Source organism: Oncorhynchus mykiss, chromosome 17, assembly GCF_013265735.2.
Source record: "Oncorhynchus mykiss isolate Arlee chromosome 17, USDA_OmykA_1.1, whole genome shotgun sequence".
In the NCBI taxonomy this organism is placed as follows: Eukaryota; Metazoa; Chordata; class Actinopteri; order Salmoniformes; family Salmonidae; genus Oncorhynchus; species Oncorhynchus mykiss.
The window spans coordinates 53,493,865-53,509,541 of NC_048581.1; the positions used below are offsets into that span (position 1 = coordinate 53,493,865).

General features: G+C 44.7%; 1 protein-coding gene across 1 annotated transcript in view; it reads left to right on the forward strand.

Moving 5' to 3' along the window:
* Positions 1-15,677, forward strand: part of cfap20dc (CFAP20 domain containing) — a 54,452-nt gene that overhangs the window by 25,730 nt on the left and 13,045 nt on the right. The window contains exons 11-14 of the mRNA XM_021568790.2: positions 5,295-5,704; positions 9,214-9,681; positions 13,098-13,346; positions 15,527-15,588. Of these exons, the coding sequence (XP_021424465.2) occupies positions 5,295-5,704; positions 9,214-9,681; positions 13,098-13,346; positions 15,527-15,588 (1,189 nt within the window). The remainder of the gene's footprint in view (positions 1-5,294; positions 5,705-9,213; positions 9,682-13,097; positions 13,347-15,526; positions 15,589-15,677) is intronic.

The window sequence follows — 15,677 nt, forward strand, 5'->3', positions numbered from 1 at the left end:
TTGCTGAATAGAGTGTTGGGGGCTATTTTGTAGATGACATCGTCAAAGTCAAGGATCGGTAGGATAGTCAGTTTTACGAGGGTATGTTTGGTGGTATGAGTGAAGGAGGCTTTGTCACGAAATAGGAAGTTGATTCTATATTTAATTTTGGATTGGAGATGCTTAATGTGAGTCTGGAAGGAGAGTCTACAGTCTGACTGTAGTTGTACAGTTGTTGTAGTTGTCCACATATTCTAGGTCATAAAAATGTTATGCGCCGAATACAACAGGCCTTACCGTGAAATTCTTACTTACAAGCCCTTAACCAACAATGCAGTTCAAGGAAAATAGTTATATATTTACTAAATAAATTAAAGTATAAAATAAAAAGTACATAACAAAAACGAGGCCAAATGCAGGGGGTATCGGTACAGAGTCAATGTGCAGGGGGTACAGGTTAGTTGAGGTAATTTGAACATGTAGGTAGGAGTAAAGTGACTATGCGTAGATAATAAACAGCGTGTAGCAGCAGTGTAAAAAGGGGGAGGCGCTCCGGTACCGCTTGCCGTGCGATAACAGAGAGAATAGTCTAAGACTTGGGTGACTGGAGTCTATGACAATTTTTTGGGTCTTCCGCTGACACCGCCTAGTATATAAAGTTGAAGTCGGAAGTTTACATACACTTGGGTTGGAGTCATTAAAACTAGTTTTTCAACCACTCCACAAATTTCTTGTTAACAAACTGTAGTTTTGGCAAGTCGGTTAGGACATCTACTTTGTGCATGACACAAGTAATTTTTCCAACAAGTGTTTATAGACAGATTATTTAACTTATAACTCACTGTATCACAATTCTAGTGGGTCAGAAGTTTACATACACTAAGTTGACTGGGCCTTTAAACAGCTGGGAAAATTCCAGAAAATGATGTCATGGCTTTGGAAGCTTCTGATAGGCTAATTGACATCATTTGAGTCAATTGGAGGTGTACCTGTAGATGTATTCCAAGGCCTACCTTCAAACTCAGTGCCTCAGTGCTTGACATCTTGGGAAAATCTAAAGAAATCAGCCAAGCCAAAAAAAATGGTGTATCTCCACACGTCTGGTTCATCCCTGAGAGCAATTTTCAAATACCTGAAGGTGCCATGTTCATCTGTACAAACAATAGTACACAAGTATAAACACCATGGAATCATACAGCCATCATACCGCTCAGGAAGGAGACCCCTTCTGTCTCCTAGAGATTAACGTACTTTAGTGCGAAAAGTGCAAATCAATCCCAGAACAACAGCAAATAACCTTGTGAAGATGCTGTAGGAAACAGACACAAAAGTATCTATATCCACAGTAAAACGAGTCCTACATCGACATAACCTGAAAGGCCGCTCAGTAAGGAAGAATCCAATGCTCCAAACCACCATAAAAAAACAGACTACGGTTTGCAACTGCATATGGGGACAAAGAAGAAATGTCCTCTAGTCTGATGAAACAAAAAGAGAACCATTGTTATGTTTGGAGGAGGCTTGCAGGCCGAAGAACACCATCCCAACCGTGAAGCACATGGGTGCAGCATCATCTAGTGGGGGTGATTTGCTGCAGGAGGGACTGGTGCACTTCACAAAATAGATGGCATCATGAGGCAGGAAAATTATATTGAAGCAACATCTTAAGACATCAGTCAGGAAGTTAAAGCTTGGTCGCAAATGGGTCTTCCAAAAGAACAATGACCCCAAGCACACTTCCAAAGTTGTGGCAAAATGGCTTAAGGACAACAAAGTCAAGGTATTGAAGTGGCCATCACAAAGCCCTGACCTCAATCCTATAGAACATTTGTGGGCAGAACTGAAAAAGCGTGTGTGAGCAAGGAGGCCTGCAAATCTGACTCAGTTACACCAGCTCTTCCAGGAGGAATGGGCCAAAATTCACCCAACTTATTGTGGGAAGCTTGTGGAACGCTACCCAAACTGTTTGACCCAAGTTAAACTATTAAAGGCAATGCTACCAAATACTAATTGAGTATATGTAAACTTCTGACCCACTGGGAATGTGATGAAATAAATAAAAGCTGAAATAAATAATTATCTTTGCTATTATTCTGACACTACACATTCTTAAAATAAAGTGGTGATCCTAACAGACCTAAGACAGAACATTTTTACTACTACTAAATGTCAGGAATTGTGAAAAATGTTGATTAAATGTATTTGGCCAAGGTGTATGTAAACTTCCGACTTCAACTGTAGGTCCTGGATGGCAGGAAGCTTGGCACCAGTGATGTATTGTGCCGTACACCCTACCCTCTGTAGCGCCTTGCGGGCAGATGCCAACAGTTGCCATACCGGGCGGTGATGCAACCGGTCAGGATGCTCTCGATGGTGCACCTTTTTGAGGATCTGAGGACACATGCCAAGTATTTTCAGTATCCTGAGGAATAGATGTTGTCGTGCCCTCTTCACGACAGTTTTGGTGTGTTTCAACCATGATAGGTCTTAGTTATGTGGACACCAAGGAATTTGAAACTCTCAACCCGCTCCACTACAGCCCTGTCGATGTAAATGGGGGCCTGTTCAGCCTTCCTTTTCTTGTAGTCCACGATCACCTTTGTCTTGCTCACATTGAGGGGGAGGTTGTTGTCCTGAAGGTCTCTGACCTCCTCCCTATAGGCTGTCTCATCATTGTCAGTGATCAGGCCTACCAATGTTGTGTCGTCAACAAACTTAACGATGGTGTTGGAGTCGTGCTTGGCTACACAGTCGTGGGTGAACAGGGAGTACAGGAGGGGACTAGGTTTGCACCCCTGAGGGGCCCCGGTGTTGAGGATCCACGTGGCAGATGTGTTGTTGCCTACCCTTACCACCTTTGGGTGGCCCGTCAGGAAGTCCAGGATCCAGTTGCAGAGGGAGGTGTTTAGTCCCAGGGTCCTTAGCTTAGTGATGAGCTTCATGGGCACTATCGGGTACCATTTACAGTCTTTGGTGTGACTTGGCCTGAAATCGAACTCCCAACCTTCCAATCTCTGGGCGGACACTAACCAGAATGCCACTGAATTAAAATTCCAAATGTGGTGCACTACTGGTTTTAACCAGAGGTCTATGGGTCCTGGTCAAAATAAGTGCACTAAATATCAATCAAATTTATTGATAAAGCCCTTCTTACATCAGCTGATGTCACAAAGTGCTGTACAGAAACCCAGCTTAAAACCCCAAACAGCAAGCAATGCAGGTGTAGAAACACGGTGGCTAGGAAAAACTCCCTAGAAAGGCCAGAACCTAGGAAGAAACCTAGAGAGGAACCAGGCTATGAGGGGTGGCCAGTCCTATTCTGGCTGTGCTATGTGGAGATAATTACAGAATATGGCCAAGATGTTCAAATGTTCATAGATGACCAGCGTTGTCAAATAATAATAATCACAGTGGTTGTAGATGGTGCAACAGGTCAGCACATCAGGAGTAAATGTCAGTTTGCTTTTCATAGCCAATCATTCAGAGTATCTACCTTTCCTGCTGTCTCTAGAGAGTTGAAAACAGCAGGTCTGGTCTGACAGGTAGCACGTCCGGTGAACAGGTCAGTGTTCCATAGCCGCAGGCAGAACAGTTGAAACTGGAGCAGCAGCACGACCAGGTGGACTGGGGACAGCAAGGAGTCATCAGGCCAGGTAGTCCTGAGGCATGGTCCTACGGTTCAGGTCCTCCGAGAGAGAGAAAGAAGGAGAGAAAGAAAGAGCGAAAAAGAGAGAGAGAATTAGAGAGAGCATACTTAAATTCACACAGGACAATGGCTAAAACAGGAGAAATACTCCAGATTTAACAGACTGACCCTAGCCCCCCGACACATAAACTATTGCAGCATAAATACTGGCGGCTGAGACAGGAGGGGTCGGGAGACATTGTGGCCCCGTCCGACGATACCCCCCGCACAGGGCCAAACAGACAGAATATAACCCCACCCACTTTGCCGAAGCACAGCCCCCACACCACTAGAGGGATATCTCCAACCACCAACTTAGGGAATAGGGTTTAATTTGGGAAGCAGCCATAGAGCCTAGCTCGCTGAAAGTATTAGGATTCATTAGTTACGTTTGGTCTGATGAGAGTCACTTGAACATAGTGGATGGATGGGCTCTTGAGTGTGTGAATCACAGGAGTTTGGAGACACCTTAATTGGGGAGGACGGGTATGTGGTAATGGCTGAAGCGGAATAAGTGGAGAGGTATCAACATCTAACACATGGTTCCCATGTGTTTGATACTATTCCATTCACTCCATTCCAGCCCTTATCATGAGCTGTCCTCCCCTCAGCAGCCTCCACTGGAGTGAATGAACATGATGTTTTCCAAGTCTGGACCTCCTAAGTGGGCCTGGACTCCATTGGTGAACATTTCACAGCATACATACACATACAGCCAATGTCATTGTGTGCAATAAGCCAACGCTACTATTAATCAGCTTGGATGACATGCAGTCAGGCCTCTGGAGCAGTGTGTTCCTGCCTGGGTGTTTTCTAATGCCAGGGCCTGTAGACAGACCCCATGGGCAGAGGTATGGGTGTGTGAGCGATGATTCTGCGGCAGAATGGCGCCCACACTACTAATGATGTCGTTTGTGTGCCGGCGGGTGAGCCCCGCTCTACCAAGGCGAAGCGTTTTTCTCCCCCAGTCCCTCCCTGCATACCACAGACAAATACATTCGCAATCGTTTTCAATGCTTCGGCTTACGCTTATGCATATTTGAAATGCTCATTAAGGCATTATGCCTCTATTAACAAAAACCTGACCAAAATATATACATCTATGCAGGAGTGGAAATTAACGCAGGCCCGCTTTTGGCAACCATGCCATAATCGAATTCATTTCATTCTGCCGTACTGTGATTAGGCAGTAGTTATTTGCATATATGAAAATGAACCCAGGCAGGCAGAGAACAGCAGGAGGTTTTCCTGATGATGAAGAAATTAAGATGGATCCATTGATCACTGTAATAAGATCTCTGTCATTATTCTGGATTCATCATCACCATTGCTCGTTGACTCAAGAGGGGTGTCTTACACAAGAGGCTTGGGCTGTGCATTAGCAGCCTACGCACTCTGATATTGAATACTCCTCATGGATTGTGCAATCCATTCATCCGAGGTTAGGCATTGTGTTTTCATTGTATGAATTTAGTAAGGTGGAACTTAGTTTTAGTATCAATGATACAGTTGTAGCTAACGATCACGGGACGAGCAAATCGAGTCAACAAGAACCATTGGAGAAGACAATCAGAGCAGTCTCATGTTTTTATTGACTGTAAAGCTGTTGTTGTTGTTATTCTTCTCTTAGACAAGTTGTTGTCTCCCAGACCTGTTGACGAGGACAGAACCTGTTTGGAGCCCTCCAAATCTTCTCCAGAGCTTCTGTCTGGCCAGTCGACCCCTGTCCCTGACCTCCCCCCATCACCATTACCCCTGCAGGACTCGGACAGTGATGACAGTGAAGGGGAGAGTGATGTGGATGAAGTCTCTGAGCCTCAGTTCTCAGTGGAAAACGTGTTCACCTTCTCTTCTTGGCCCCACTCAGCCAAGCGAGGACAGGGACAAGGATATGGAGACCAGGGACAGGGCCAGGGACATGGAGAGACCTGCTGGACTGAGGAGGCAGCTCAGGCCACTGACACCTACGGCCAGCAGGACACGGGAGGGCACAGGGGGGCCAGGCCAGACGACGACTTCCTCGCCAGCGAGAGTGAGGAGGTATGTCTATGTGTCTCAAACGACTGGGTCTGTTCCAGATTTGCTGGAGGATGAAGAGTACACACACACACACACAAGACCCTGTGCCCCCTGACACAGTCCTCTCAACATAATTGTTTTTCTTCTTCAAAACATTTAGTTGCTCTGGTACATTTAGCTTCAATAGAAACCTCAATAAAAACCTCAACAATAGGAACCTCAGAGATTGTACAATAGAAACCTCTCTGACCCCCCATGACCTTCAGATCCCCTGAATAAGCAGTCCTACCACCGCCACACAACAACTCCAGTAGGAGCTGCTTCCTTAAAGCAATTGTTTGAAACTGAAAAAAAAAGTTGAGACACTCTATGGGCCAATAAAATGATAGATTTTAAACTTAACCAAAGCATCAACTAAGTGTATATAATAACTAATTATACTCTTAAATCGTATATCTGAGACCATTAGTGCAAAGTGATTGTGATGTGTTATTGTCTCACCTACTTATCTTAAGATGAATGCTCTAACTGTAAGTCGCTCTGGATAAGACCGTCTGCTAAATGACTCTAATGTAAATATAAAATGTAAGAAAGTGTTTACACAGCAATGTAACCCAGTAATAAAGAGCTGCTGATAAAGAGCTGATGAGGAGAATTTTATAAGTAACGAGTACAAAGGCTATTATCGTTAGATGTATTCAAAGGAAAACAAATTGTCTTGACTGGTTTTAAATTTAAGAAGGAATATAATTATTCAGATTTAAGACTTTCATTAACAGTCAAATTCAGAATAAATGGCGGGTCCTTGAGGTGCTCATTGTTCCTTTCTTGGCTTTGCCTAATGGATTCCGCAAGGAGACAAAAAAGCAGTGAGGGTCAGTTCTTTTATACATTCAGTCCATTTCTATATGAAAGAAAAAAATATGATTCAGTTTATTTTTTTATGGGTCCTGTATGAGAAATATAATTCACTTTGTTGTGTGAGAAACGTATCACTCCGCTGGCTCAGACTAGTTAACTTCCATTAGAATTGAGAATATATAGTGTTCATCCTCAATTCAGTTGTGTGTGAGATAGAGAAAGATAATTTAGTTGTTGTGTTGATCCGTCTCTCTCTCTCTCTCCTCTACTGTCCTGAGGGAAATCAGTTTCATCTTCAACATACATATGCTCTGCTACTGTTAATTAGGCCACTTTGATTGATGTCTCTCTAAGTGTGTGTGTGTGTGTGTGTGTGTGTGTGTGTGTGTGTGTGTGTGTGTGTGTGTGTGTGTGTGTGTGTGTGTGTGTGTGTGTGTGTGTGTGTGTGTGTGTGTGTTAGCTGCTCTGCTAGTCTAGAAGAACATATTGTAAAACCTCTGGAGCTTTCTATTTTTCTTTCAATTCCCATCTTGTTCTGTTTGCTTGTTTTCAGCCAATCATATTACTCTGGGAGACCAAGGTTAATTTGAATAAACAACAGACTAGACAGTAGTCACACAGCATGTTTTAGGTAATTCATGGGTTCAAATATCCAACATCACAGCTTACTACCATATCCACAGATAGTCCCAGTTGGCCTTAAAAAAAAACTGTTATTAAACACTGAAAATAGCTTCCTCCTGTCCCTAACCTACAGTACCAGTCAAAAGTTTGGACACACCTACTCATTCAAGGGTTTTTCTTTATTTGTACTATTTTCTACATTGTAGAATAATAGTGAAGACATCACAACTATGAAATAACACATATGGAATCATATAGTAACCAAAATTCTCAAATTTGGACTCATCAGACCAAAGGATAGATATCTATCGGTCTAATGTCCGTTGCTCGTGTTTCTTGGCCAAAGCAAGTCTCTTCTTCTTATTGGTGTCCTTTAGTAGTGGTAGACTGACCTTCATGTCTTAAAGTAATGATGGACTGTCATTTCTCTTTGCTTATTTGAGCTGTCCTTGTCATAATATGGACCTGGTCTTTAACCAAATTGGGCTATCTTCTGTATACCACCCATACCTTGTTACAACACAACTGATTGGCTTAAACACATTAAGAAGGAAAGAAATTCCACAAATGAAGGCACACCTGTTAATTTAAATCCATTCCAGGTGACTACCCCATGAATCTGGTCGAGAGAATGCCAAGAGTGTGCAAAGTTGTCATCAAGGCAAAGAGTGGCTACTTTGAAGAATCTCCAATATATTTGTATTTGTTTAACACTTTTTTGGTTACTACATGATTCCATATGTGTTATTTCATAGTTTTGATGTCCTCACTATTATTCTACATTGTAGAAAATAGTACAAATAAAGAAAAACTTTTGAATTAGTATATGTGTCCAATCTCTTGACTGGCACTGTATGTCGGAACCAAAAGACAGATTGCCCTAAAAGTGTAACTACATAAAATACAATGTTACCAACGAGGGAAATCAGATTATTCTTCCTTATTTATTCCATGTGTAACTCTGTGTTGTTGTATGTGTCGAACTGCTGTGCTTTATCTTGGCCAGGTCGCAGTTGTAAATGAGAACTTGTTCTCAACTAGCCTACCTGGTTAAATAAAGGTGAAATAAAAAAATAAGATAAAATAAATGTATCCCTGATTATTACTAGATAGTTCATTCATATGGACATCCACATTCGATGCCTCGTCCCAGTGGACATCCACATTCGATGCCTCGTCCCAGTGGACATCCACATTCGATGCCTCGTCCCAGTGGACATCCACATTCGATGCCTCGTCCCAGTGGACATCCACATTCGATGCCTCGTCCCAGTGGACATCCACATTCGATGCCTCGTCCCAGTGGACATCCACATTCGATGCCTCGTCCCAGTGGACATCCACATTCGATGCCTCGTCCCAGTTGGATCATGCTTAGTAAATGGCCATGCCAGAGGTGTTGACTCTAAACTGACATCAGTGCCCCATTCAATGATATACGATTCTGAGCATGAAACGAAAAGCAGCAGAAGAAAAGGATGAGAAGAGAGGTAAAAGGGAGGAAGAGGAGGAGTGAAGAAGAGTCAGTAGGGTTCGGGCTAGGAGTCAAACTTAACATGCCCTATCACCAGGTTGTCCTCATTAGTGAACCAGGAACCAGAGCCGTCTGCTTTCAAGCCAAACCTACCGAGACCATTAGCCGGGATGAAAGCCTAGCGCTTTACACTACTTTAAAGCCATTTTAGCCTCTGCCAGCTAAGCAAGACTAATGTTGAGTCTTTTCAGATAGCCTGCTGCCATAGTTAATTGCAAGTAATTTGGGACGTGGGATACCAGCCCACGGCTAGCCGCCAGTATGGAATCGTACAGTACAGCCGTAGCAGTTTATTAGCTAGCTGGCCGGCACACGCATTCTTTTGCATTAATCTGTGGCAGGGTGTGCTATAATTCCCTTCTTGAGGCAGACGTCTTTTTCTTTCAAGGTGTTGCGTCAGTGCCTCCTCTGTCCTTTTAGATATGCCTGCCTGGCTACGATTACTCATATTCTAATAATAAAATAAATAAAAAAATCCTATTTTTAAACTGTTCCTCTCTATTTCTCCCAGGAAGAGACCTCCTCCAGGTTCCTCTATCAGAGGTCCAGTGTCCCCCCCAGCCCGGGTACTCCTGGTGTTCCCTCCAGCTCCACCCCTGGTATCCCCGGATCATCAGGCCTAGATGAGGACACTCTGCCCAGAGCACGGCCTGGGTCCAGTGGTGCAGACCGAACATTTACCATAGAGCGAACCCTAACCCACACAGACCCTGCAGGGTGTAAAACCAGGCTGGCTCCCCACACTGACTCCCAAGCATACAGGAGAACATTAGAGGTGCCTGGGATGGTCCCAACCCGCTGCCGGTCACCCTGTCAGGGTACCAGGCAGGGGCAGAGACACAGCAGTCTGGGCCAGTCTGGACCTGAGGGAAGAAAAGGGGGAGCGAGCCAGACTCAGGACAGGAGCAGCAGCAGGACATCACTGAGCAGGAGATCTCTGCGAGAGATCATCCCCCGAGGAGACGCCACATTAGACAAGGTTAGGTACTGTCTGTCTGCAGCCAGGAATTTAGTATTCACAATCACATCCTTATTATCGCACTGTCTTCGTCAGAAGCTCTTACCCGCCCTGTGGGACAGAACAGAAGCACATGATTTACCAAGAGAGAGAAAGTTCTGCTGTTAACTCCGCCATCTTCCATTTCCTTCTATACTTCTCATGTTATAATTAAGTGAGCAGCTGTCAAGTGACCATCAGTCCTGACTGTCTCTTGCCACTCTGGGATGGAGGCCCTGGGTGGAAGGGAGGCCCTGGGTGGGATGAGAGGGAGGGAGCCCCTAGGAGAGAAGGATGAGGGGGGAGCGAGAAAGAGGGAGGGAGAACCTGTCTGAGAGTCTAATTGAGCAGCCAGCCACATGCCTGATGCCACAACCGACGGGGATTTACAGTTGTCAAAACACATCAGATGTGCCACCGTGTGATTCCTCCCCAAGACAACAGACTGATCATCAGTAACTTCAAGTTATAGCCTAGTAGTCACATATACAGGACATGGATGTATCATATTCAAGTTATAGCCTAGTAGTCACATATACAGGACATGGATGTATAATATTCAAGTTATAGCCTAGTAGTCACATATACAGGACATGGATGTATCATATTCAAGTTATAGCCTAGTAGTCACATATACAGGACATGGATGTATCATATTCAAGTTATAGCCTAGTAGTCACATATACAGGACATGGATGTATCATATTCAAGTTATAGTCTAGTAGTCACATATACAGGACATGGATGTATCACAAGGGTGAAAGTATAGCATGTCCTCATATTTTCTCTTCAGTCTGCCTCATGTTTTGCTTCTTCAAGCTGAGATTCCTACTAGCTACTTGTGCCTATAGTACTTTATTTAGTTAAACCTAGAGTTCTCTGTGATTGTTTTTCTTCAGTGGTCTGTGTTTACAGTAGTATACTGTATAGTAGTTTTATCAATAGAAAAGCACTGCAAATTCCTGGATTTCCCCCCTCTGAAAACATGTAGTTACAAGTCTGCCGGTTGAAATGTCCCAGACCAGCTGAAAAGAAATCTCTGTTTTGATACAGATAGATACAGTGAGTTTGTCGGTGCCCCTTGTTGATCCTCATTCTCCCACAGACATATCGCCAAAGCTTAATAATAGATAGAAAACAGGGAATCAGTGGCGTGGGTAGAGGGATACACAAAGAGCGAGGGAGTGAGAAGAAAAGAGGGAGCAGAGTGCATGTTGAACGAGGGATGTAGAATTATCACTGGGAACTGTAGGAGAGAACAGTCATTCCCCTTGACCTCTCACAACAGAAGAGAGCCCACTGTTTAATTAAAGATGCGGTGTGTGTCCCAAATGGCACCCTATTCCCTGTAACGTGCAATTATTTTAACCAGGGCTGTGGGCAAAAGTAGTGCACTATATAGGGAATATGGTGCCGTTTGGGACACAGCCAGGAAACTCTGAGAAGTCTGAAGAGAGTTTTCAGGGGAGAGGAAAGGTCCCTTTTGACAAAGAGTGGATGTGACAGTCATGTGGCTGCCTGCTTTGTGCCAGTCTTTCTTTTATGGTCGGGGTTGACTCCTCTCCGATGCTCAAGTGGTTGCAGTCAGGATGGGCTTAGATAGAAGAGAGTGAGGAAGAGAAGAGAGAGAGAAGCTTAGATAGAAGAAGAGTGAGTGAGGAAATGTAGAGAGAAGCTTGTTAAAGGGCTTGGCATCGTGCTGTTCAGCTTCTGATGGCATGATGACACGCCGTGTCGCACCCGCCCGCCTGCCTGCCTGTCTCTCCCCTCATCCCTCGCTTCCCCTCATCTCCTCTGCTCACATTAAAGTGTGTGATGTACAGAGCAGAGCAGAGCAGTGATCTAAGAGCAGGTTTGTCAGTCATGCTGTGCTGAGGAGAAGGATTCTGCGATTTAAAATAGAGAGGGTGAGAGAGAGGGTGTAGAGAGGTGGGGGGCTAGCTGTCACACCTTGAGGTGCCCGGGGCTCACTCCCTTCCCGCCTTCCAGCCGCTCCTCCTAAGAGGAACCAGGGGATCCATGATCAGAGCACAGTATTTTGTATTTTTTGAAATATTTTTCTAGGGATCCTCATTAGCTCTAGCTGACACAGCAGCTACTCTTCCTGAGGTCCACAAAAGACAGGGGAGTGGAGGGATCCCAAGCCCACAAAGGAGGCCTGCTGCCTGGGTCGCTGATGAGGCTCAGACACCCCCCTCAACCCTCACCTCATTGTAGTGGAACACACACAGCCCAGTAAGCTGCAGTCTTACAACCACTGACACACCCTACTCCATGTCCCCAGCAGGTAGCCAAGTGAAGGCTGTTGAGCTGTCCTCCCATCAAGTCAAATCAAATTGTATTTGTCACATGCGCCAAATACAACAGGGGTAGACTTTACTTCCAAGCCCTTAACCAACAATGCAGTTCAAGGAATAGAGTTAAGAAAATATTTACTAAATAAACTAAAGTGAAAAAATCAAATCAAAAAGTAACACAAGAAAATTACATAACAATAACAAGGCTATGGTTAGAGCGTTGGGCCAGTAACTGAAAGGTTGCTGGATCGAATCCCAGAGCTGACAAGGTAAAAATGTGTTGTTCTGCCCCTGAGCAAGGCAGTTAACCCACTGTTCCCTGGGCACCGAAGACTTGGATGTCGATTATGGCAGCCCTCCACACCTCTCTGATTCAGAGGGGTTGGGTTAAATGCGGAAGACACATTTCAGTTGAATGCATTCAGTTGTACAACTGACTAGGTATCCCCTTTCCCTATATACAGGGGGTACCAGTACTGAGTCAGTGTGGTAGCCACTGAGCTAGCCTATGGTACAGTAGAGTCAGGGTCCTGATTGAAATGTTGTCAGAGAGAGAGAAGACAGAGATGATTGTTGCGGTTCCCACTGGCCTGTGAAGCTCTCTTTCATGCCAGCAGCCATTGATCCTCTCTTAACCTCCAGGGTTGCCCCAGTTCTTCCTTTCGGACAAAGCCAGTTACCACAGAGCTCCAAGCCTTCTACTGAATTGATAGCTGGACGAGTTACTGTACACACACACACACACCAATCATGCCAGCCAAGCCACAGGCCAGTGGGTGATATCCAAGCCTGGGCTGGGCCCCGGATGGGAAAACTGAGACATGCTGTTTTAAACACACTGATTTACTTACCGTTGTTACACTTACACAGGGGTTGGTTGGGCTCAGGTCATTGACCTGTTTCTTCTTATTGGACGGATCGAACAGAACTTGCTATTTGTGGATGTGATGAAAAAGCATGAATGAGATTCTAGGAATTTGGGGCATGTGCTTGATACACACCATGGTCAAACCACAAAGCCCATTAAAAAAGCTGTCAAATTCCTTTACTGTAATGTCTGGAATGCAATCCATCTTGATTTTGTTTGTTGTTGATTTGAAGGTGGGAGAGGAGAGGGCGGAGAGAAGACATGAGCCTGTTGGGTCCAGTAGCTGTGATTTGCGTCTGTTGGACAGCCTGCGTATGCAGGAGGAGGAGGAGCTACATATGCTGGCCAGTCTACAGCGGGAGCAGGAGGAAGAAGAGGAGAGGGGAGGAGCAACAGGTCTCAGTGCCTCTCAGATCCACCAATGTAACGTCAGCATCAGCACCAGCAGTGATGAGCCATCCACCTGGACACACATACCTATGGTGAGTCATGTACCCCAAAGATGGGGGACAAATGAAGATGTCTTACTCAGGACGTTTGCCATTGACGTAGGGGGTTAGTGTTGCTCATTTCATACTCACATACTGTAATTTGCAGACGCAATGAAGTGGGCCCAGATATCTATTATGCCTTCCTATGTCCTTAAGCTCTTATTTACAGGCAGCTCTCCTGAGTGATAAATCATGGTGCAAATGGGGCTTATTCAAACAAGCTCTCTCTCTCGCTCTCTCTCTCTCTCTTTCTCTCTCTCTCTCTCTCTCTCTCAAGCTGGCTGCTCACCTTTGTTGTGGAAAACGCGATCCAAAGATCAGGCAGAGACTAATAGTATATATAATAGTGAATATTTTCATCAAGAAGCTGCAGGAGAGATCCACCTCTGGTTTCACAGGGAAGAACTCAAAGGATAAATGGTTTCATGTCCCTTATATAGTGGGAGGTGATAATACAATCATATTGTTTACACTCAATCAATCAATCAAATTTATTTTATATAGCCCTTCGTACATCAGCTGATATCTCAAAGTGCTGTACAGAAACCCAGCCTAAAACCCCAAACAGCAAGCAATGCAGGTGAAGAAGCACGGTGGCTAGGAAAAACTCCCTAGAAAGGCCAAAACCTAGGAAGAAACCTAGAGAGGAACCAGGCTATGTGGGGTGGCCAGTCCTCTTCTGGCTGTGCCGGGTGGAGATTATAACAAAACATGGTCAAGATGTTCAAATGTTCATAAATGACCAGCATGGTCGAATAATAATAATAAGGCAGAATAGTTGAAACTGGAGCAGCAGCACAGTCAGGTGGACTGGGGACAGCAAGGAGTCATCATGTCAGGTATTCCTGGGGCATGGTCCTAGGGCTCAGGTCCTCCGAGAGAGAGAAAGAAAGAGAGAATTAGAGAGAGCATATGTGGGATGGCCAGTCCTCTTCTGGCTGTGCCGGGTGGAGATTATAACAGAACATGGCCAAGATGTTCAAATGTTCATAAATGATCAGCATGGTCGAATAATAATAAGGCAGAACAGTTGAAACTGGAGCAGCAGCACAGCCAGGTGGACTGGGGACAGCAAGGAGTCATCATGTCAGGTAGTCCTGGGGCATGGTCCTAGGGCTCAGGTCCTCCGAGAGAGAGAAAGAGAGAAGGAGAGAATTAGAGAACGCACACTTAGATTCGAATAGGACAGGAGAAGTACTCCAGATATAACAAACTGACCCTAGCCCCCCGACACATAAACTACTGCAGCATAAATACTGGAGGCTGAGACAGTTATTAACAACAACAGTTATTTCGATACAGCAACAGTTCCGGGAACACAGTGGGCTTGTGTTAGGGTGCAGACACACCAGGAGCCTATGAAAAGCATAACACAGAACAATAGCATAACCCGTGAGAAGTTACATCAGCTCACCCCAATTCTGCCATAACAGCTTGATGTGCTGTATTCACATTGCTGTTTTTTCGACTGTAACATCAGTGTCACGCTAGGGTATACTCCGTTCTGTTATACTAGAGAAACGGTGTTTCCGTAGCTAGGGCTGACCGTGAGGACCTGTGGAGAGTAAAATCAACAAACTCTGCATAATCAAAACAGTTGCTTTATAAGAAGGTGTTGAATTTCACAGTTAGCCAATGTTATGTAATTGCCAGCTGAAAAGTACCAGTGGCCTGGTTTTGGCCCCATGTGAGAGCAGGTCTGCCGGAGCCATGGCCCGGTGAGACACCGGTGCCGGCCCGCGTAGATGGAAACAGAAAAGTATTTTGGGTAAAACACTGGGGTAAATCCTGTATGGAAATGTGCCATTATAGAGTCCTGAGATAAATACTGAGAACCTTTGCACTCTGTCGTGACATATGTAGCCACAGCGCCCCCATCAGGCAGCTGAGGGAGGTGCACTGAAGCTTTTTTTGTTATTACGCAGATTGTGATTTCACATAATACTGTATGAGATAGTTAGAAAAGATAGCAACATGCTAAATGTGTGTGGCGGGTATCTTTTAATGTTATTAGTCTCTGGTGACTGACAGCCTTTAAATTAAAATGTGAGCGGCCAGCCTGCATGTGAGACTGTCTTCTGGGTGCCGAGATTAGAATCTGAATGATTATAGCATCGCTGGTAGATTATGACGTTCTCTTTTCCTCATCCGTTGTGTTCTGTTGTTCTCAGCCGGCCAAACAGGGCCATCACTACCAGAAGGAAATGAACCCACTCTTACACTCCAATCCAAGGTGAGCATACCTAAAATCTTGTCCCCAAAATAAACAACACATAAACAATGTTTTGTCTTTTAAAAAGAGGGCAGAGTTTTATTTATTTA